Raw genomic sequence first — 20,909 nt, forward strand, 5'->3', positions numbered from 1 at the left:
ATTATCAGGAAACAAGGACTAAAAGAAAGCAGCCCTGTTAACTACTTAATAACACAGTGTTCTTGTTAGGCTATGTTCAGCCCCATTCATGGTCTCTTAAAACGTTGCGTTTGATTTTCCCAGTGATCATCTTTGGGAGTTCTTTAACAAATTCCACCTAATCAACGGAAAAACATATTATGAGACACTTGATTCCATTTTTACTCTCCCAGCTGTCAGTATAATAGGGGAGAGCTTTCATGAAACTCTATTGAGTTTCAGGGTCTGGGTGTTGTCTTAACTGAAGCTAATTGGATGTCTTGGTCACCAGAAACTGTTCCACTTATATATAAAGATGACAGTGGAGCTCCATCATACTGGTTTTTAGTGCAAATTCACCTGTATGCTTTGACAGAAGAACAATCCCTTTATTCTATTGCTTTCCTCCAGTTCGAACCAGACCTGGGTCTCTACTGCCCCAGTGAAATGGAGGCCACAACTAAATGCAAAGAGAAACATCAAGTTAATTCTTGGCTTTTGACCTTTTAAAGAGCTGGGTCCTGGAGGTTACCAAGGAGATTTTTAGAGATAATTTTGAGTTTATACAATTTTCCCCTTATGCCCTGACTTGACAGTAAACTATTTTTGTTCTCCCTCAGGATATGACTACTGTATTTTAAAATGTCCTCAAACATTTCTGAAAAGCAACTAGTCACTAATTTAGTGAATTGAATGGAGAAAATGTAACTAGTTCTTAGGTTGAAATTAACTACATTTTAGCTGAAATGATGCCAGTGGAAATGGAATTCTCATGTAGAGGATCAGTCAGTATCAACTAATAGGATTCTAGGACTAGAAGGAAATTGCAGTGCCATCTGTGTGTCTTTATACAGAATTATGCTTAAATCCCTCCTTTGAAGAAGAAGGTTTCAGGAAAGATTCCACAGTTTCTTTGGATAATATCTTCATCCGGAGCCTTAAATTTGGTCACTTGATAAGGCACATGCTTTGAATTTATGAGTGTGTAATGGCCCAAGAGTAGTATGATAGATAAGTTAGGTGCTGTCTTTAAAAACAATTTGCTGTCTTAAAAAAACAATTTTTTTCCCTCATATGGAATGGGACTGATTAGTCTGATAAGGATCCTTAGTATTTACTTAGTATTGCAGAGTTGACCAAAGATTCTAGTTCTTCAAACATTTGTAGTGTCCTAATATAAAATATTTTAAAGCAAAATTCTTAGGGCTAAAGTTGAAACAGTTGTCTTCTACTTATATAATGAGTTACTATAAAGTCAAAAGCTAATAAAATCTATATACTTACTAGTTTAGATCCTTATTTGGTAACACACACTTAACTTTTGCGCACAATACTTGCCTTTCTTGGATATTTGTAAGGTGCAGTTGATTTTTTTACATGATCCTGAAGTTCAAGAGTTAATTTCTCTGGGTTGGATGATTTAAAGGGTGCAGATAAGACAACAAAAGCTTTCACTACCTGCAGGAAAAAAAATCAATTTATATTGATAGATTTGCTTTTCAGACACATCAAGAATTTGGACCAATGCTGAACACTAACTGGTTCTTTATTGAACCAGTTAGATATTACCCACCCGGACTACCCTTTCCCCACTGAGCCTGGTTTAATTTCTTGCCCTTTTTGATTGGCACAAATTATTCCTTATTAAGAGGACATGTTTTATATAACTATGTAAAATTTCATTTTCTGTAGCTATATCATGACAATGAAATCCAAGACCCAGCTTTGACTGATTTTCCCAGTATTCAGTCTCATCTTCTGAAATATATTATCTGAGACTAGTGGTTCTCAAACTCGAGTGTGCATCAGAGCCACCTGGAGCATTGTTAAAACACAGATGGCTGGGCCCCATCCCAGTTTCTCATTTGTAGGTCAGGGAAGGGGCAGGGGTATTAGAATTTGTATTTCTGCCAAATTCCTGCGTGCTACTGATGCTGCTGGTTTGAGGACCACACTTTGAAAATCACTCCTTTTGACTAAGAGTGCCATTAAGTGCACCTTGTAACTCCCCACTGGGGCTCTCTGGGGTCCTTCCCAGTGCACTGGAAAGATGAGCTACTCAATTCTGAACCTCTTCAACCCCTAACACCTCTGAGACTTATCCTGTGTGAGGAGGAGGCAGGAACACCGAGTAATAATAATTCCCCTTCAATCAAACGTAATTGGGCAATTTAGAAGTTTTGGGAAACACCATCACAATTTAGAGCATGGTGGGAGCACTTCAGGGGCTCAGCTGGCAGTCTTGGGGTTGAAGGGTTAAACTTAAGCTTTGTCCATTAAACATACCACCTGTCTGTCCGTAGCCCTCATACAGCATTAGCCCAGTTTGCACTTTCCACTGTTCCAGCACCTCTGGATTGAGTGGCTCCCCTCCCATCAGGCAATGCGGAAGCTTCTTGAATTTACATCTGAAGAGAGAGTTGCATGGGGTCTTTGGGGAGAGAAGTATGAGTGGCTTTCATTGCCAGATAACTAGGACATTAGCAACAAGCAAAGAGCTAGGAGAGGCAAGTCTTAGGAAAGTTCATTCAGTGAATATTTGTTGAGCACCTACTCTCTAACCAGACATTGTTCTAGGCACGTGGGGCATGTTATGATTAAAACAAAGATTCCTGGTGGAGTTTACACTTTAGCAGGTTATTCAAGAGAGGAAAAGGTTGGAGAAAATGCTAATAAGGATATTAAGCACTTATTATGAGCCAAGAAACATGGCAGCTAATATTAATTGAACATTTTTTATGTTCCAAAGGCTTTTGGAGCACTCTCATAATCTTCACAAACCCTATTTTTTAAATGAAGACATTGAGGCTGAAAAAAGTTAAAGAACTCTTCCAAGGCCTCCCAAATAATAAAGAACAGAGTTGAATAATCTGTACTCTGCACTTATCACTTGTCAAGTATCTCACTCACCACGCATGCTGCTGACATTGAATTCTTACCAGAACCTCGTGAGGTAGCTCTTAACTATCTCTTATGGATGGAGGTAAGGCAGGCTTAGCAAGGTCCACTGTTAGAAAGTAGCAGAGCCCTGCCTGTTTGACTTTGGAGGTTGAGCTTTTAACCAGTGTCTTACTACTCAGCTGCCCAACAGGACTCAGGTGAGAAAGCTTGGAACAGCCCGACCGATACAGTGAGCCCCAAAATGGGTATTAGGGTTTGGTAGGACATGAATTGTGTCTATTCCAAATAGAATAGCCCTTGAATTAATCTTGAAGTGTGAGCAAGATGTTCACATTCTGAGGGCCACAAGGAGTTGATCAGGAAAAGAGAAGATTCCTATCTGCTTTATTCTGTTTCTCATAGAATTCTCCCTCCTAGATGTCTACACCTTGGGGAAACAAAGGATGTCCTTTTTCTGTTTGTTTTGTTTTGGCTTTGAAGCATCCACGTTTAGGGGAGAAAGGGGTGACTGTGATGACTTAAATTGTTTCTCTCTTCCTTTCTCTTATGTATTGAATTCATATTAGTTAAATAAATATACTTCGTAACTTCACCTAATGTTCAGGTGATTTGGCTAAGTTGAATATAAGCTTCAAGTCATAAGACTTTATTAACTTCAAGACAGTATAAATGTAGTTGTGGGTTCTTTTAGGGTGGGGGTGATGGGAGTGCTGGGATTGTAGAGCTCTGGTTGTCTCTGGAAAAATGTTCAGTTGCCCTTAGAGGCTTTCCCAGGGATTCTTAAACTGGGGATGTGGGGGGTGGGTTGCCCCCCAGGAGACTCTAGGCAATGTCTGGAGACATTTTTGGTCATCATCACTGGTGGAGAGGGAAGTGCTACTGGTATATAGTAGGTAGAGGCCAGGTAGAATGCTGCTCAACATGCTACAAAGCACAGGACAGCACTCCATGACACAGAATTATTTGGTTCAAAATGTCAGTAGTGGTGAGACTGAGAAACTCTGGGCTATCCTGTGCCGAAAAGGGGAGATCTGTGATGCTGGATTATAACTTTTGTTTGTGGTTCAAGTGGAGATTTCTGCCCAAATACCTCTTAAGGTCTTTTAGCACAAGCATCCAGTACACAGTGGGAGCGCTGCACAGGGTCGTGATGGGATAAGTGGTAAGCGGCTGGATGATGGAGAAAGACACAGATGTCAGCAGTGGTTAATTAAAGGTCATGACTGGAGGTGATGTCTACAACCTCTTATTCTCATCCATTAACATGTGCTCATCTCATGGTCATTCAGTAAGAAAGAAAATACAGTAATATGATAGTTTTAGGCCTTTCTGGGTGGGTAAATTTACTTGGCAAAAAGGAGAAGGAGCCAGACATGCTGCTGTGGGGATTGAATCAAGGTGAGTTCCTAAGTTCTTGCTTGATCAGTTGGTTAGATGGTATCATTTACTGAGCTAAGACATTAAGAGTTCTATTTTGTAGATGTTTCACTGGAGATATCTAAGTAGAGGTGCCAACTAGGCAATTGGATACACATGTTGGTAGTTCATGGGAGAATTTAAAAAAACAGTTTTCCTGCCTACCTTCCACAGAGGGTATACCCAATTCTGAGGCTGCTCTGAGAGTGCTGGACCATCTTGGGAGAGCCTGTGGTCCCACTGGCGAAATAAATGGCCATTGGTTCTTGAATTCCTGTCTCCACACAGCTGTGCTCTGCAGAGGTGGTCCTGCAAAGTATGGGCCCCAAGATGGTGGCTGAACATGGCAGACCAGTCTAGCTCTGATATTTCTTCTATGGTATTTTTGGAGTTATGACACTCCAAAGTTGTTGGTTTGAAGTGGGGATTCCCTTTATCTTGAAAAATACTCCCCAAATGTGTAAATTTCAATGTGAAATTCATGTGAGTTCAAAGTCCTCTGTCTTCTGTGAATTTTGTGGCATCTTTAAGGTTTCTTGGGGACTCAGCTGAATGTTGCAGAGTTGTTTAGGATAGGGGTCTTAGAAGTGGGGGAACTTGCTACCCAGGGGATGTGCAAGACAACTGGTATGGAGAAGAAAATAGGAGAACTTCAAATTATATGTATTTTAGAATTCATTCTTTAAAATGTTTATTTTTGATATTTGTGTGATGCACAAAAGTACACGAATATAATTTATAAATAAATAAACATGTATTAGGGGAGTGTGGTAAAAAATATTTTACTGAGGGATGTGCATATTCAATCTGAATAATACTACCTTAGGGAATTACTACACTGCTGAATGACTATTAACTTGAGAATAATCATACTAGTAATCATAATTACTATAATTCTTACAGAGTGATTACTCTGTGCCAGGCATTATGCTAAAAACGTCACATGCTTCATCACATTTGATTCTTCTACAACTCAGTTGTGTAGATACTATGCTATCCCTATTTTACGGATAAGTTACAGAATTTTAGAGATGTTACTTGACTTATCCAAAGGTACTCAGTTTATGAAAGACACAAGCAGCATTCTCTGGCAAGGCCTTGGGAGAGAATTTTGGGATTGACCAATAGGATTTGGTTTACATTAACTAGTAGGATAAAATTTTATTCCAACAAAGGAAACTGCCTTCCTTCAACAGAGTTTAGATGGCTTCCTTTTATAAGCTTCTCTGGAAGAATTTTTTTTTAAATGTAAGCTACTTAACAGCTCTTTGAAGGATAATACTATTAATTAACATTTTACTCCCTTTTTTTACAGTTTAGGAAGGACTTTCTCACATATTAGCTTATTTTATCGTCAAAACAACACGATATATGTGCAGTATAATTATCTCCATTCTACATATGAGGAAACCTGAGGTTAAGTGATCTGTTTGTTCATTCATTCCTCAGTAAGTATTTCTTAAGCACCAACTAAATGTAGGAACTGGGGATAGAGTGATCAATCAAACAGACAAACAGTGCCTTTGCCTTCTGGGAGGTTACAATTTAGGACAGGGGTTGGCAAATTTTTTTCTGTAAAGATCTAGACAGTAAATATCTTAGGCTTTGAGGGTCATAGAGTCTCTGCTGTAGCTACTCAACTCTGCTCTTGTAAGATGAGAGCAGCCATAGACAATGTGTACTCAAATGGGTGTGGCTGTGTTCCAATAAAACTTTATTTATAAAAGTGAGTACCAAGCCAGAATTGGCTCATGGGCCCTAATTTGTCAACCCCTACTGTAGAGGAGAAAAATAGACAGTAAATAAAGGAACAAATGAATGGATATGATATTTGGATAGTGATGAGTACCATGAAGAAAACAACAGGATGTGATAGAGTGGCTTGGAACTCTACTCTAGACAGGTTGGTCATGGACACCCTCACTGAGGATAAAACACTAGAGCTGAAATCTGACAGGAAGGCGTCAACTGTGAAAAGGACTAAGGAAGAGCATTCCAGATGGAAGAAACAGCAGGTGCAAAGGCCCCGAGATGGGCCATGTTCCAGGAATAAAATGGTGGCCAGAGGCAGTCAAGGCAGTGAGAGTGTTGGGAGTTAGGCAAGAGCCAAGCCAGGCAGGATACTCATCTCAGGCCCTGGTAGGAAGCATAGAAATGGAAGCAGAGCTACATCCCTTCCTTCTGTCCTTAAACACTTAAAAAAAAAAAAAATTATTTATTTATTTTGGCTGTGTTGGGTCTTTGTTGCTGCGTGCGGGCTTTCTCTAGTTGCAGCGAGCAGGGGCTACCCTTCGTTGCAGTGCATGGGCTTCTCACTGCGGTGGCTTCTCTTGTTGCGGAGCACGGGCTCTAGGCATGGGGGCTTCAGTAGTTGTAGCATGTCGCTCAGTAGTTGTGGCTCGTGGGCTCTAGAGCACAGGCTCAGGAGTTGTGGTGCACAGACTTAGTTGCTCTGCGGCATGTGGGATCTTCCCGGAACAGGGCTTGAACCCATGTCCCCTGCATTGGGAGGCGGATTCTTAACCACTGCGCCACAAGGGAAGTCCCTTAAACACCTTTTATTAGGTGATTCTTTCCTGGGAAGAAGCCTAGATCAACCCATAGTATGCTGAGTCCTTGGAATCAAGGAGACTCTGAGATGTAGTTGTGACTGGTGTTATTCCTGGCACTGCAGGTGAGGCAGGGAAAATACTCACTGAAATAACTCTTGGAAGCTGAGCCACCGATTCTGGCTGTGTGGAGACAACAGGAATTTGGTCTTCAAGCCGGGACACTCTGAAACAATGGACTCCACTGCTGGGATCACCTCCTCACTGGCTACAGTGCACCTGGCTTTGGATGCTTGCAGCCAATGGAGGATGTCTTTTGCTGTCAGCTGGGTTGTTCCTGGCGTGAAGACAAGCCCCGGGAAAGAGGGAGGGCCCTGAGTAGACTGTGGACTGTGGAAACTTGGACTTCGTGCCTGGGTGGCAAGGAGCTACGAAATCTAGCCTTCAGCTACCCTTGCCTTGGTCCCCAGGGACATCCCAGAGGACCCTGATCCCTGGGAGATCCTTAGAGCACTGGCTTCAGAGTCTGACAGTCCCTGGATCTGATCCTGTCCTTGCCACTTACTAGCTTTGTGACCTTGAGCATCTTACTTGATCTTTCTGTGTGTTCCTTTCCTTCTCTGTAAAATGGGGAAAATAATAGTGTCTGGTATAAAGTAGGCATTATAATGGTGGCCTATTATTATGTATCATTTTTGTGGAACATTTGAGTCATTATTATGTAACACTTAAATAGCATTTTACAGGTTATATCACACTTCATGAACATCATCTCATTCAATCCTCTGAATCAGTGGTCTCCAAAGTGAGTTTGGCAAGAGAATCCACTGGGGATGAGAGAAGAAATAAGAATTAAAAAAAAAATTATTTGAGATATTAGAATTCTGTTTATGGCTTTATCTCATTTTCGTATGTATTTTATAATATACATACTATATTAGCAGAGTAGAACAACTTAAATAACTATATCCAGATGGGAGTATATGTGTCCCAAATATTTTTATTGATAGACTGTGTAACCATAAAAGCTTGGAGACCACTGTTCTAAGCAACCATGTAGGTCCATGTAGTTGTTGCCATTTGATGGAATATGAGATTGGGTCGTAGCTGGCAAGTGGCAGAGTCAGCCCTCAAACCTGGGTCTCCCCGGTGGTCTGGCATCATCAAAGTTCGCCTACACTACTTCAGCAATGCTTAATTTATCCCACCTTCTCACTTCATTCTAAACACTGGCCTGAGATGGGCCTGATTTTAAAGTACTAGTTCCTTATGAGAAGAACATATATGGCAGAATTAGATGAAAAACAGAGGGAAGACGGTTTGCACTTTCTAAAGCAAATCAATGGAAAGAAAGTGGAATGTATGTAAAGCATTACAAACCACCACTACCATTTATTGAGTACTTGATAAGTGCCTGCTGTCTCACTTAAAATTAATCCCAGTGTGTAGACGACAACCAGCCCAAGGGTTGCAAAGTGAGTAAGTGGCAGAACCAAGATTCAAAGATACACTTCCCAGACTCCAAAGACCTGTGTCATATACCAGACTCCTTATTTCTTGGTGAGTTTCCTAAAGCCAGCTAAATAGGGAGATGTGGAATTGAATTCCTAGGAAGGAAACTTTAATTACCGCATATATTTTATTTTATTTATTTATTTATTTTGCGGTACACGGGCCTTTCACTGTTGTGGCCTCTCCCGTTGCGGAGCACAGGCTCCGGACACACAGGCTAAGCGGCCATGGCTCACAGGCCCAGCGGCTCCGCGGCATGTGGGATCTTCCCGGACCGGGACATGAACCCGTGTCCCCTGCATCGGCAGGCAGACTCTCAACCAGTGCGCCACCAGGGAAGCCCTACTGCATATATTTTAAAAACTCTTACATGTCATCCCCTCTTGAGAAAATGAATAAATATGTGATGATAAGGAAGTTAATCAAGAAAACATCTCTTATCATTCGCTCAATATAAAAATATAAGATTATTTATTTTGCAAACCGCTTGTTCTTAGTGGCTCAGAAATTATTAGTACTCTTGGTGGATTTGTGATGTGAATGTATTCAATGGATAGGTTGGGGGTCAAGAGGACTAGTAATATCCACAGAAATTCACTCTTGCCTTTAAGAACTTTTGAAAACTGTTAAAAAACAAAAAACAGCAGGGCAGGAACCTAAATTCTGAGACCAAAGGTAAAAGTCAGATTTGGTGGTTCTCAGTGACAATGGGGGAATTTCCAAGAGGGGTGAAATGGTGCAGGGTGGTCAGAGGTGGTTTCTCTTGTTGGCTTCTGTGTCTCACTGATTTTTCATTTTCCACATCCTGCAGCACTTCTTTATCCTGCTCTTCACCATCACCCTTCATGTCTGAAGTCCATAGTGTCAGATTATCACATAACGATTGCATGATACGTGTAGAGTCCTTGTAGCTTTCTTCAATCAGTGTATCCAGTTCTGCAGCTGCAGCATCAAAAGCTGCTTTTGCCAACCCGCAGGCATGGTCAGGGGAATTAAGAATTTCATAATAGAATACAGAAAAATTGAGAGCAAGACCTAAGTGAATGGGATGTGTTGGAAGTTCTGCCATTGCAATATCACTAGCAGCTTTGTAAGCCACTAGGCTGTTCTCTGCAGCCTCCTTCCTGTCGTCTCCTGTGGCAAATTCAGCCAGATACCTGCGGTAGTCCTCTTTGATTTTATAATTAGAAAACCTTGCCCAGAATGTCCAGAAAACAGATTAACTTTAGCTCAGTCTCAACCATTTGCCAATATTCTCCCATCATTTTAGTTTGTCTTCTCCTCCCTTTTTTTTTTCTTTCTGTTCAATGCTGCTGATTATTCCCCAGGAAGCTCTCCTAGGTCCAATCACATTTTTATATGCAACAGATAGGAGGTTTCTTTCTTCAGTTGTCAACTCCACATCCATCCCTGCTGCTTTCTTCATTGATTCCACCATTGTGTTGTGTCGCCCAGCCTGCTCGGCTAGCTTCACATGGTGCACCTCCCAATCATCCACAGCGGCGGCGGCTCCCGCGGGGTCTGCGGGCCTTGGATGGAAGGGGATAGCTTCTCCGACACTCTCCCACAATTTCTTTTATTTTGTTTGATTGTTTCCTTGGCTTTTCCTTGTTTTTTTCACGGCCCTCTTCACTAGAAAGGAGCTCTTTGGGTAGGGACATTTTGTCAATTACCATTTACTTCCCAGAACCAAAATAAGATCTGGAACATATTTGGTCAATGAGCGAATGCATGAATGAGTGAACACAGGGACGTGTATTCATTTTGTTACTCTCAGTGAAACATTTGTACCAGTGATTCCTGAACAATTGTGGGTCACATTTTCCTTGAGAGTAGTGTGGACATAAACACACGTGACCATGCTGCAGACAGCATCAAATGCTCTATTTTCCTTATGAAAAATTGCACCTCAACCCATTAGCCTTAAATTGTCCAGGCTTCTTAGGCCAGAACATATGCATGCCTTTAAATGCTTTTGGGAAAAGGTGCGTGTGAAGTCGACTCAGCCCACAGAATACTTTTAACCCTGCAAAACAAAGGAAGCCTTTCCACTGCTCCTTGAGGGAGCCTACAGACTGGTTGAGACCCACAACCAAAATTATTTTAGAATAAGGTCCATACTGCTCTCTCTGACACCAGCAACATGCACCAGGGTATTGGGTTGCTATCCTCATGCCCACCGCCAATCTGGGGATGGTAGGTGGTCAGTTTGAAACACCACAGCCTTCTCTTACATCAAAGCAGCAAATTCTTGCTTTACCAAGTCTTCCTCTGGTTGTGAAGTGATGGAAGTTATTATTTGAAGGTAATAAAATTGGTTACTTGTGGGACTGATGGAAGTTATTTCATCCATCTGCCATCTCTAAAGCACTTTTCATGGAAAACAGCAGCCAAGGATACACGCAGTAAGTTAACAACAGGTATGTAGCTTCCTCTAGGTTTGCATTCTACCCTGTCATGTGTATGTCACCAAATGCCAACTTTTAAAATAAGCTCTCACAATCAAGATGGTGATGCTAGAGAAATTGTCTGGTATAAACTGAATTTCACATATTTAAAAATGACCAGAAATGCTTTTTTTTAAATGAAGAAGATGAAAGAGAAATGGAAAACTAGTGTAAAGAATGTGAAAATTTGGTTTCACCGAAATATTTTCATGGTTAAACACAATCATCTGCCGTTTAGCATGTGTAAGTAGTAGTCTGTATTTATGCGGCCAGTGCTTACAGCAGTACAAATTATGCAAATACATGCATAAATTCTACGCTTCATTCAACACTCAAAAACCCCAAAGACTGGGCTTCCCTGGTGGCGCAGTGGTTGAGAGTCCGCCTGCTGATGCAGGGGACATGGGTTCGTGCCCCGGTCCGGGAGGATCCCACATGCTGTGGAGTGGCTGGGCCCGTGAGCCATGGCCGCTGAGCCTGCGCGTCCGGAACCTGTACTCCGCGACGAGAGAGGCCACAGCGGTGAGAGGCCCGCGTACCGCAAAACAAAACAAAACAAAAAAAACCCCAAAGATTTCTTTGTTTTCCAGTCCCTGGGTAAGACACGGCCTGGTAGAGGAAAGTCTTTGTTGGAGCGGTGCACCAGCTGAGTGACCACCTCGCTGAGAATTTCCCAGGACGTTCCCAGAACGGCCAGGAGGGGGCGCGCGGTCACGGCTAACGTGCACGGGGCGGTTTCCCTCCATGCAGTGCGCAGCGAAAGCCGGCAGGGGACGGGCGCACGCGTCTTCGCAGACCAAAGGCGCCTCAGGGCAGGGCGGGCCCGGTTCCCGCCCCACGGCCTCTGGCGGTGCTTCTGCAGTGAGAACCGCAGCTCCTTTTCCAAAGGTTCCGTGTCTGAAGGAGCGACTGCGGAGGCCCTGGACCAACCGCCGTGCGTAGAAACCTTCCTCAGCTGGCTGAGCGCTGAGCGGGGAGGTTTGTGCGGCTTCCCCGGGACCCTTGCGTTTTCCGCGCTGTTCCTGGTGTTTTATTCTTTACTTTCTTTAAGAATGTTTGAACAAGGCTTATTTTTTTACTTTTTTTTTTTTTGCGGTACGCAGGCCTCTCACTGCTGTGGCCTCTCGCGTTGCGGAGCACAGGCTCCAGACGCGCAGGCTCAGCGGCCATGGCTCACGTGCCCAGCCGCTCCGCGGCATGTGGGATCTTCCCGGACCGGGGCACGAACCCATGTCCCCTGCATCGGCAGGCGGACTCTCAACCACTGCGCCACCAGGGAAGCCCTGAACAAGGCTTATTGACTGAAGTATCCGTTGGTTGAGGGCTTGACGACTCTAAATCGGAGCTGCAGTGGCTTGTTTCCTTGTTTCTGTACAGATTCCAGGATGTTTCCGGGGAGAAATCCCAGCACGAGCTCAGAGGAAGGGGAGATTCCGTTGAGTGGGACGTGAACACACTCAATACTCAATATCGGGACCTTCGAGGAGAATGAGCTGAGGACCCGCTTTCCGAGTCATGTTGGAACCAGAACTCCAGGTAAAAGGCGGAAACGCACTCCAGTGCATACATGCTTTCACTAATTTTTAATGGCTCAAGTTTTCCAACAGCGTTGAAGTAGCTGAAAACTATGGAGAACCTGACAAGTAAGTGTAATAAAACTTACGTTATTTTAAACTTAAATATTTCATATATACCCAAGCAGAATTTATTGTAATTTTACTTTACTGTCTTTATTAAAAGCAAGGTCACTAATGTTTTAAGAATATACTTGTTAGCTTGTCTCCTTTTCAGTTGAGAGACTTTGCTGTGTTTTATAATTTTTCATGCTATGACGATCTTAAATAATTTTGAATGATTTCAGCTTACTAAAACCTCATACACAGGACCCCACTGTTACTTATTGTTAATTAAATGATCAAGACCACATTACAATTGGTTAATATGGCACTAAGCAAAATCTGCGCATGAGTTTTAGAAGCAGCAGCATGATGGTGTTTTTAAATATGTGAACATTGATGCTTACCTTCATACATTTCCAATTTCTATATTTTTCTTTTTTGCGTATTTTCTTTTTTTTGGTTAAATTAATTTTTATTTATTTTTGGCTGCGTTGGGTCTTCGTTGCAGTGCGCGGGCCTCTCATTGCAGTGGCTTCTCTTGTTGTGAAGCATGGGATCTAGGCACGTGGGCTTCAGTAGTTGCAGCACGTGGGCTCAGTAGTTGTGGCTCAGAGCGCAGGCTCAGTAGTTGTGGCGCACGGGCTTAGTTGCTCCGCAGTATGTGGGATCTTCCTGGACCAGGGCTCGAACCCGTGTTCCCTGCATTGGCAGGCGGATTCTTAACCACTGTGCCACCGGGGAAGTCCCTCTTTTTTGCGTATTTTCTAATTCAGATATTATATTCATATGTCTTCCTACATTTTACATTCATCACCCATACATTCAAGGCTTGTTTCATTTGCTGTAAGAAAGGAGATAGGCCTTGTACTGAGCATGTGGCTTTATTTAATATCAGAATTGGTTTTTATATATCTTTATTAACTTTCAACTGAGTTGAAAATATCATCCTGTAATGACAAGTTATTATCTATAATATATATAATCTAATCTCATTGCATCAGGATGATTTGATTTCATCATAGTGTATTTCTTCATTTGATATTTATGTGTATGTACTTATTGAATATATGTATATTAGACATGAGACTATCCCACCAGTTCATCGAATTTGAAAAAGGAGAGGTATTTTTTCTTCTTATATTCTCAATATTTTCCGGGTCTAACCTAACTTCCTAGTAACATTTAAAATTCCTTTTGAATTTTATTACATAAATAAGGGCCATATCTCCATCCATCATTAGCTATATGGTTGTGTATCAGCAGTATAATAACCTATAATTCCTCTTAACTCAGAAACATTCTGAGCTTTCAGTATACTCTTATGATCTCCTAAGAAGTAAATTAGTTATTGCATTAAACTTATCAAAATCTAAGTCACTTAGATAAAATATTCTTTTATTCTTTAAATTGATTTTATCACTTGCTGGAAAACATCATCTAGTAAATTATGAATTTGAATAATTCTTTTAAACCCTTCTGTTTTAGAAAAGACCATGATGTGAAACTGTATCTTTGGCGTAACCAATTCTACTTATGTTCTGTCAGTGAGCCAAAGATGGCTCTGGTGTATTGGCGGGCTGGTATCCCCTGTTAGCTCAAAAGCCTCCTGGTGCTAAACTCAAATTTTTATACACTGAGTTTTTTAAAACATAGCCTCAGTAAGAGAGTTTTAGTCATTTACGTTCCTGATTTTCATATCCCGTGAAACTGTGCCCAACATCTGCTAATTGTAGGTAAGTTCAACCCTGTAGCTCTGCAAGACCCCAAGCTACTGCTGCCCTTCTGAGTGCTCTGAGACTCCCAGCCTGGCTGCGCAGGGACCTAATTTAGGCACGTCAGCTTCCTTTCCAGTTCCCCTCTTCCCAGAGAGGTGCCTGGCCGCCTTCTGCTTCTGGGTAGTAGCCATGGGAAGGTCTCCTGCTGTGGTGGACTTCTCTTCATGCAAACCTTGTCAGAGTTGCCCACATGAAGCTTGTTGCATGTTACTGCCACCTCATGGTCACTTCTTTCTCCTTCAGCCTGAAACCCCTCAAACTCACTGTACATTCTGCCAATCTTTGAATATCTCTTTGAATTGGAAATATTTGATTCTGTTTGTTACTGCTGAAAGGTATTCATGGGGACAAAATAAAAACAAGGATTATTCAGAACTGAGCCAGTCACAATGAATCACTTGGCTATTTGTTCCTTTTTTGAAAATGTTCAGCCATGGTGTGAAATACACTCTCTAAAATCTCAATATTGTCTACCATCCATGGTGACCAACTTTACAGAGACACTTCAAAACCAGAAAACCACATAATTGTATAATACACAATATAATGTTATATGCATATATGTATTATTTTAACATAAAATAGGTAAAATGGATGTTTCTGTGAATTATATATTATTGTGTAGTACTTGATCTAATGTATACATAATGGCAGCATAAATGCTAGTATTTAAATAAAACGGGTACAATGAGAGTAGTTGTGTCAATTACTAGTTACTAACTAATAGTAGGAGTAAATAGGCAATCACATGTAAAAAGATAAAACAATGATTATTAAAAACTTAATTTTATAATAGATTTATTTTTTGAATTTAAATTAAATTAAATTTTTCTTTTTGGCCGCATTGCATGGCATGTGGGATCTTAGTTCCCTGATCAGGGATCAAACCTGTGCCCCCTGCTGTGGAAGCGTGGAGTCCTAACCACTGGACTGTCAGGGAATTCCCTATAATAGGTTTAGATTTGCGAGAAAAAAAGAAAATTGTGAAGACAGTATTGAGAGTTTCCACATGCCTAAGACTCAGTTCGCCCTAATTGTGAATGTCATAACACTTGGTACCTTGTCACAATTAATATCCAAAATTGATACAATATTATTAACTAAAGTCCACATTTTACTTAGATTTGCTTGGGTGGGTTTTAACTTTTTCTGTTCCAGGACCCAGCCCAGCTGGCACATTGTATTTAGTCATCATGTCTCCTTAGGCTCCACTTGGCTGTGACAGTTTCTCAGACTTGGCATATTTTTCATAATCTGGAAAGTTTTGAGGAGTATTGTTCATGTATTTTGTATAACAGTCCTAGTTGGTATATATCTTATGATATTTCAGATGTTTAGACTGGGGTTATTTTCTGGAGCAAGGAGGGGTGAAGATCACGAGGCAAAATGTCATTCTTATCACTTCATCTCTAGGGTGTTTACTTTCGAGATGACTTGTTGATGTTGCCTTTAATCACCTGGCTGAGGCAGTGTTGGTCTGGTTTCTCCTCTGTCCACAGAGTACCTTCTCTTTGATTAAATCACTATGTGCACATCGTAAGGAGTGGGAAGTTATGTTTCTTGTCTTTGAGGACTGAGTATTTATGTAATCGTGCAGATTTTTTCTCTATGGAAAATGTTTATTTCTCTCCATATGGACTCCTTGAAATTTCTTTTATGTTTTCTAGAATAGTGCAGTACTTCTTTATATGTTTTCTTGCTCAAATAGTTCCAGCTTTAGCCATTGGGTTCTCTTTCAGGTAGCTCCAGTGTCCTGCTTGTGCACCCTGTCTTTGTTTTTTGTTGTTTTGTTTATTGGTTTTTGAGAACTACCTTATTTCCTGGCACTAAGGAAAGTTGCGGTGCACTCACTTTGCATATCCTGCTTCAGTCTTAGTATCAGCCAGTTCTTCAAAGTGCCCTTGTTTCTCCTTTTGGAGAATGGTATTTAAAACCTAAATCAGGGAGTTCAGTCTGCTCATCACTACTAAGGTGTTCTTGATTCTTCGCCATCTCAGCAGACAGTGCAAAGAAGAGTGTGTCTATATACTAATCTGTGTATATACATGTAACAACCACTATCTGTATGGAACAAGTTGAATGCATATGATGGCAAACATGAATTCATACAGATGACTCCACCTGTAACCTATTACCGTATGGCTGATCCTAGCCTTTTCCATATAAGAGGGTGTGGAGACAAGGGAACCCTCTTACACTGTTGGTGGGAATTTAAACTGATACAGCCACTATGGAGAACAGTATGGTAGTTCCTTAAAAAACTACAAATAGAACTACCATATGACCCAGCAATCCCACTGCTGGGCATACACTCAGAGAAAACCATTATTCAAAAAGATACATGCACCCCAATATTCATTGCAGCACTATTTACAATAGCCAGGACATGGAAGCAACCTAAATGTCCATCGACAGAGGAATGGATAAAGAAGATGTGGTACATATATACAATGGAATATTACTCAGCCATAAAAAGGAATGAAATTGTGTCATTTGCAGAGACGTGGATGGACCTAGAGACTGTCATACAAAATGAAGTAAGTCAGAAAGAGAAAAACAAATATTGTATATTAACACATATATGTGGAATCTAGAAAAATGGTATAGATGATCTTATTTGCAAAGCAGAAATAGAGACAGATGTAGAGAACAAACGTATGGATACCAAGGAGGAAATGGGGGGCCTGGGATGAATTGGGAGATTGGGATTCACATACATACACTACTATTTATAAAACAGATAACTAGTAAGAACCTATAGTATAGCACAGGGAACTTTACTCAGTGGTCTGTGGTGACCTAAATGGGAAGGAAATCCAGAAGAGAGGAGATATATGTATATGTATGGCTGATTTACTTTGCTGTGCAGCAGAAACTGACACAGCAGTGTAAAGCAACTATACTCCAATAAAAAAAATAAATAAAAGTTTAATTTGAAAAATGAACCAAATTACATTTGCAGTATAAAGCCGAAAGGTGGGGCTTGGTCAAGCCTTGCCCTGAGCTTTCAGTTCAAGGAGACAGATATTTAGGATTTCCTAGGTATCTTGTCTTGTCCATATAATTTCTTATATGCCCTTCATTCTTATGGAACCTGCAATTTTATGGGGAAAGAAACTTGAATATATATAATACAACAGTACACTCACTGAGAACATAGTGAAAAGATGCCTAGTTCCTTTGTTCTCCATTTCTTCATGCTTAAGTGTCTACAAAGAGTCTTGTCATTCAGGGCAGGTCTAAAATATAATGTATTAATAGACAATTTGAGGTAAATTTCACAGTAAAAATAAGTTTGACTCAGTAAGTCATGCATACAGTGAGTGGTAGACCCACAAATAGTATTTCTTGGGCAGCTTTCAAGGGGCAAAAATCTTAGCTTTCAAATGAGGTAACTTTGTATCTTCCCCAAATTCTACTTTAAAGACTTGATTTCACCTTACATTTACTTAGATCTTTCTAACTAGCTCCATGAGAGAAATTTGATGCACATTTTTTTTCCAGTGAAAGAAAATTATCTTCACTGAGTCATGCATGTAGTGAATTCTATAACAGAGTTGTAGCACTAGGTTTTCTAAGTCTCCATTGACCTGAAAAAGCCTCACTTTTCAGCAGGGAAAATCTGTACCTTCTTTTCTGGTTAGAGGGAAAGTTTTGTTTCTACATTAGATAAATAGTTGTTTGTGATAAGCTGCTTAAAAATAATTGTATGGTTTTTCTGGAAAGCTTTTTTTACTCAGAGTTTCATGCATACAGTGAATGTTAGGCCCAGAACACCAGTGTTTCCAAGATGGCTTTGAAGCTCAAAATCTTAGCTTTCAAACCAGGTAAGGATGTATCTTCCCCAGTTCTGCATTAAAGATTTGACTGAACCATATATTTATGTAGATGTTTCTTACAAGCTACTTACTTAGCTTTTAGAGAAATAATCCATGGCATTTTTGGAGTTATGACCCTCAAAAATTGTTTGTTTAAATTGAGGATTCCCTTTATCTTGAAAAAGTCACCCCAAATGTGTAAATTTCAATTTGAAAATCACATGAGTTCAAAGTCTCTGTCTCTTGTCAATTTTGTGGCATCTTTATAGTTTCTTGGGAACTCTGTAGAATGTTGCAGAGTTTTCTTTTTTGTTGTTGTTGTTGCTGAGTTTTTAAGGACAGGAGGCTTAGGAGTGAGGGTGAGAAGGGCAACTGGGATGGGAAAGAAAATAGGAGAACTTCAAATTATCTGTACTTTTTATTCATTCTTTAAAATTATTTTTGATATTTGTATGATGCACATAAATACATATGTATAATTTATAAATAAATAAACGTGTATTGGGGAGTGTGTTAAAAAATATTGTACTGAGGGGTGTACGTATTCAATCGGGATACCACTATCTTAGGGAATCACTTCACTGCTGAATGACTTTATTAACTTGAGAATAATATATAATAACTTGAAAACAAAACAAGTGAACACACAAACAAAACAGAAACAGACTGATAGATACAGAGAACAAACTGGTGGTTGCCAGAGGGGATGAGGGTTGGTGAGGGATGAAAAAAACAGGTGAACAGAATTATAGGTACAAACTTCCAGATATAAAATAAGTCACAGGGATGTAATGTACAGATAGGAAATGTAGTCAAAATATTGTAACAACTTTGTATGGTGATGATGTTAACTGGTCTTATTATGTTGATCATTTTATCTTTTTTTTCATCTTATCATTTTTTAAAATTAATTATTTATTTGGCTGCGTTGGGTCTTCATTGCTGCGCGCGGGCTTTCTCTAGTTGGGGCGAGCGGGCGCTACTCTTTGTTGCGGTGTGTGGACTTCTCATCGCGGTGGCTTCTCTTGTTGCAGAGCACGGGCTCTAGGCACATGGACTCAGTAGTTGTGACTCGCAGGCTCTAGAGCACAGGCTCAGTAGTTGTGGCCCATGGGCTTAGTTGCTCCATGGCATGTGGGATCTTCCCGGACCAGGGTTCGAACCTGTGTCCCCTGCACTGGCAGGTGGATTCTTAACCACTGCACCACCAGGGAAATCCTGATTTTTTAATAATGTATAAAAATATCAGTTCACTGTGGTACTAATATAATATTGTATGTTAATTACAAATCAATAATAAAATAAAATAAAATATCCACCAGAATGTGAATATACTGTGATATACTCATCTCCTGGAGTCCACTAAAATTCACCAGAGTTTTATGTTTGTCCTAGTCGAGAAACATAATCTGCTAATCAAATAGCAAAACTTTTTCACAATCTGGATTTATCACTGTTGAAGGGAATATCATTTTTAACTGACACATTCCAAATTTTTTTTTTGTATTTGAAGATTATTTATTTATTTACATCTTTATTGGAGTATAATTGCTTTGCAATGTTGTGTTAGTTTCTGCTGTACAACAAAGTGAATCAGCTATATGTATACATATATCCCCATATCCCCTCCCTCTTGAGCCTCCCTCCCACCCTCCCCAAAATTCTAAATCTAGCAGATTGATCATTCTGACATTTTATCTTTCTCCTATAGTGAGAATGATTTTGATCACATCTCCTTACTCAATGCCCATCCTTTGATCTCTTTACCTTCTCCAGGCTCCGGAATGAGTGATGTTGGGAACCCATACTTTTAGGGAAAATCTATTATTTACCCAAAGTACAGAATCTCCTTCTCTTCTCTTCACTCCATCTCCTTCTCCATTTGGCTTGTATATAGTAATCACAATATAAGCCAGTATGTTTCAGACTGGCTTACTATAACTACAGGCATACTCATTTTATTGTTTCACTTTATTGAGCTTCACAGATATTGTGGTTTTTACAAATTGAGGGGTTTGGGCAACCCTGCGTTGTTAGATGATGGTTAGCATTTTTTAGCAATAAAGTATTTTTAAATTAAGGTATGTACTATTTGAAAGATGTATTGCTACTGCACACAATAGATTACAGTATAGTGTAAACATAACCTTTATATGCACTGGGAAACTGAGAAAAATTTGTGTGACTGTACTGCGATATTTGCTTTATTGCTGTGGTCTGGCCTGAACCTGCAATATCTCCAAGATGTGCCCGCACAAGGAAATCACGGACTCTTGTTTTTTTCATGATCAGATAAAAATAGACTACCTCATTCTTCCTGTCTTTGTCTAGTTAAAGCCTTTAAGATGCCCCAGTAACCTTCAGAACCAAGAAGTAATGATTATCAAGTCCCTGTGACCCAGTAAATATTGTACATAACTTCCCTGGGTAATCATTAGCTCTAGAGAATTCACAGACTAACTAACTCGTGTATGTGTTGATGGCATAAGTTGCCCCCGGATTGCTGCAATTATCTGTAGATAGAAGGAGGAACTTACCCTGAAAAAGGATAGTCACCTCACTTGCATTCAATATTATTTCAACCTCAGGTTCAAGTTGCGAAATATCAGAAGGGGTGGTCATTATATCACATGATAAAAAGTTTGGACTTTATCTGGACAGTAATGAACTCAGTCAACAATTTATTTCTAAATGATTAGCTTGGTAACCGAGTGGTAAATGTATTAAAAGAGAATTTGAGAAATGCTTAGAAGAAGAATTCCTTCTTCTTGGAACCTGGTAACTTAGTGACTAAGTAAGGCAGATAGGGTTAAGGGCAAGGAGACACAGAAGTGTGATGTCTAGGTGTTTGACT

The 20,909-nt window shown here is 40.3% G+C and overlaps 1 protein-coding gene and 1 pseudogene across 1 annotated transcript; both read right to left on the reverse strand.

Moving 5' to 3' along the window:
- Nucleotides 1-76: 76 nt before the first annotated feature.
- On the reverse strand, nucleotides 77-7,470 carry LOC101321995 (acyl-coenzyme A synthetase ACSM4, mitochondrial-like). Its single transcript, XM_033840160.1, has 8 exons — nucleotides 7,450-7,470; nucleotides 7,032-7,297; nucleotides 4,501-4,644; nucleotides 4,010-4,102; nucleotides 2,308-2,426; nucleotides 1,612-1,658; nucleotides 1,357-1,476; nucleotides 77-157 (listed from the first exon to the last, which is right to left on the reverse strand). The coding sequence occupies exons 1-8, from the start codon at nucleotides 7,468-7,470 to the stop codon at nucleotides 77-79; spliced, it is 891 nt and encodes a 296-aa protein (XP_033696051.1).
- Nucleotides 7,471-9,078: 1,608 nt separating this feature from the next.
- On the reverse strand, nucleotides 9,079-9,849 carry LOC117308160 (14-3-3 protein epsilon pseudogene; annotated as a pseudogene).
- Between the last annotated feature and the right edge of the window lie 11,060 nt (nucleotides 9,850-20,909).

Source organism: Tursiops truncatus, chromosome 15 (genome assembly GCF_011762595.2).
Source record: "Tursiops truncatus isolate mTurTru1 chromosome 15, mTurTru1.mat.Y, whole genome shotgun sequence".
NCBI classification, from domain to species: domain Eukaryota; kingdom Metazoa; phylum Chordata; class Mammalia; order Artiodactyla; family Delphinidae; genus Tursiops; species Tursiops truncatus.

Excerpts from the sequence above, each read along its gene's own strand:
- LOC101321995 (XM_033840160.1), bottom strand. The coding sequence starts at position 7,470 with ATGCTCAAGGTCACAAAGCTA. Across the intron at positions 2,427-4,009 it reads GTGCTAAAAGACCTTAAGAG|ATGTAAATTCAAGAAGCTTC; the intron begins GTATTTGGGCAG and ends CTCTCTCTTCAG. Across the intron at positions 1,659-2,307 it reads TGAGGGCTACGGACAGACAG|GAATAATTTGTGCCAATCAA; the intron begins GTGGTATGTTTA and ends CCTCTTAATAAG.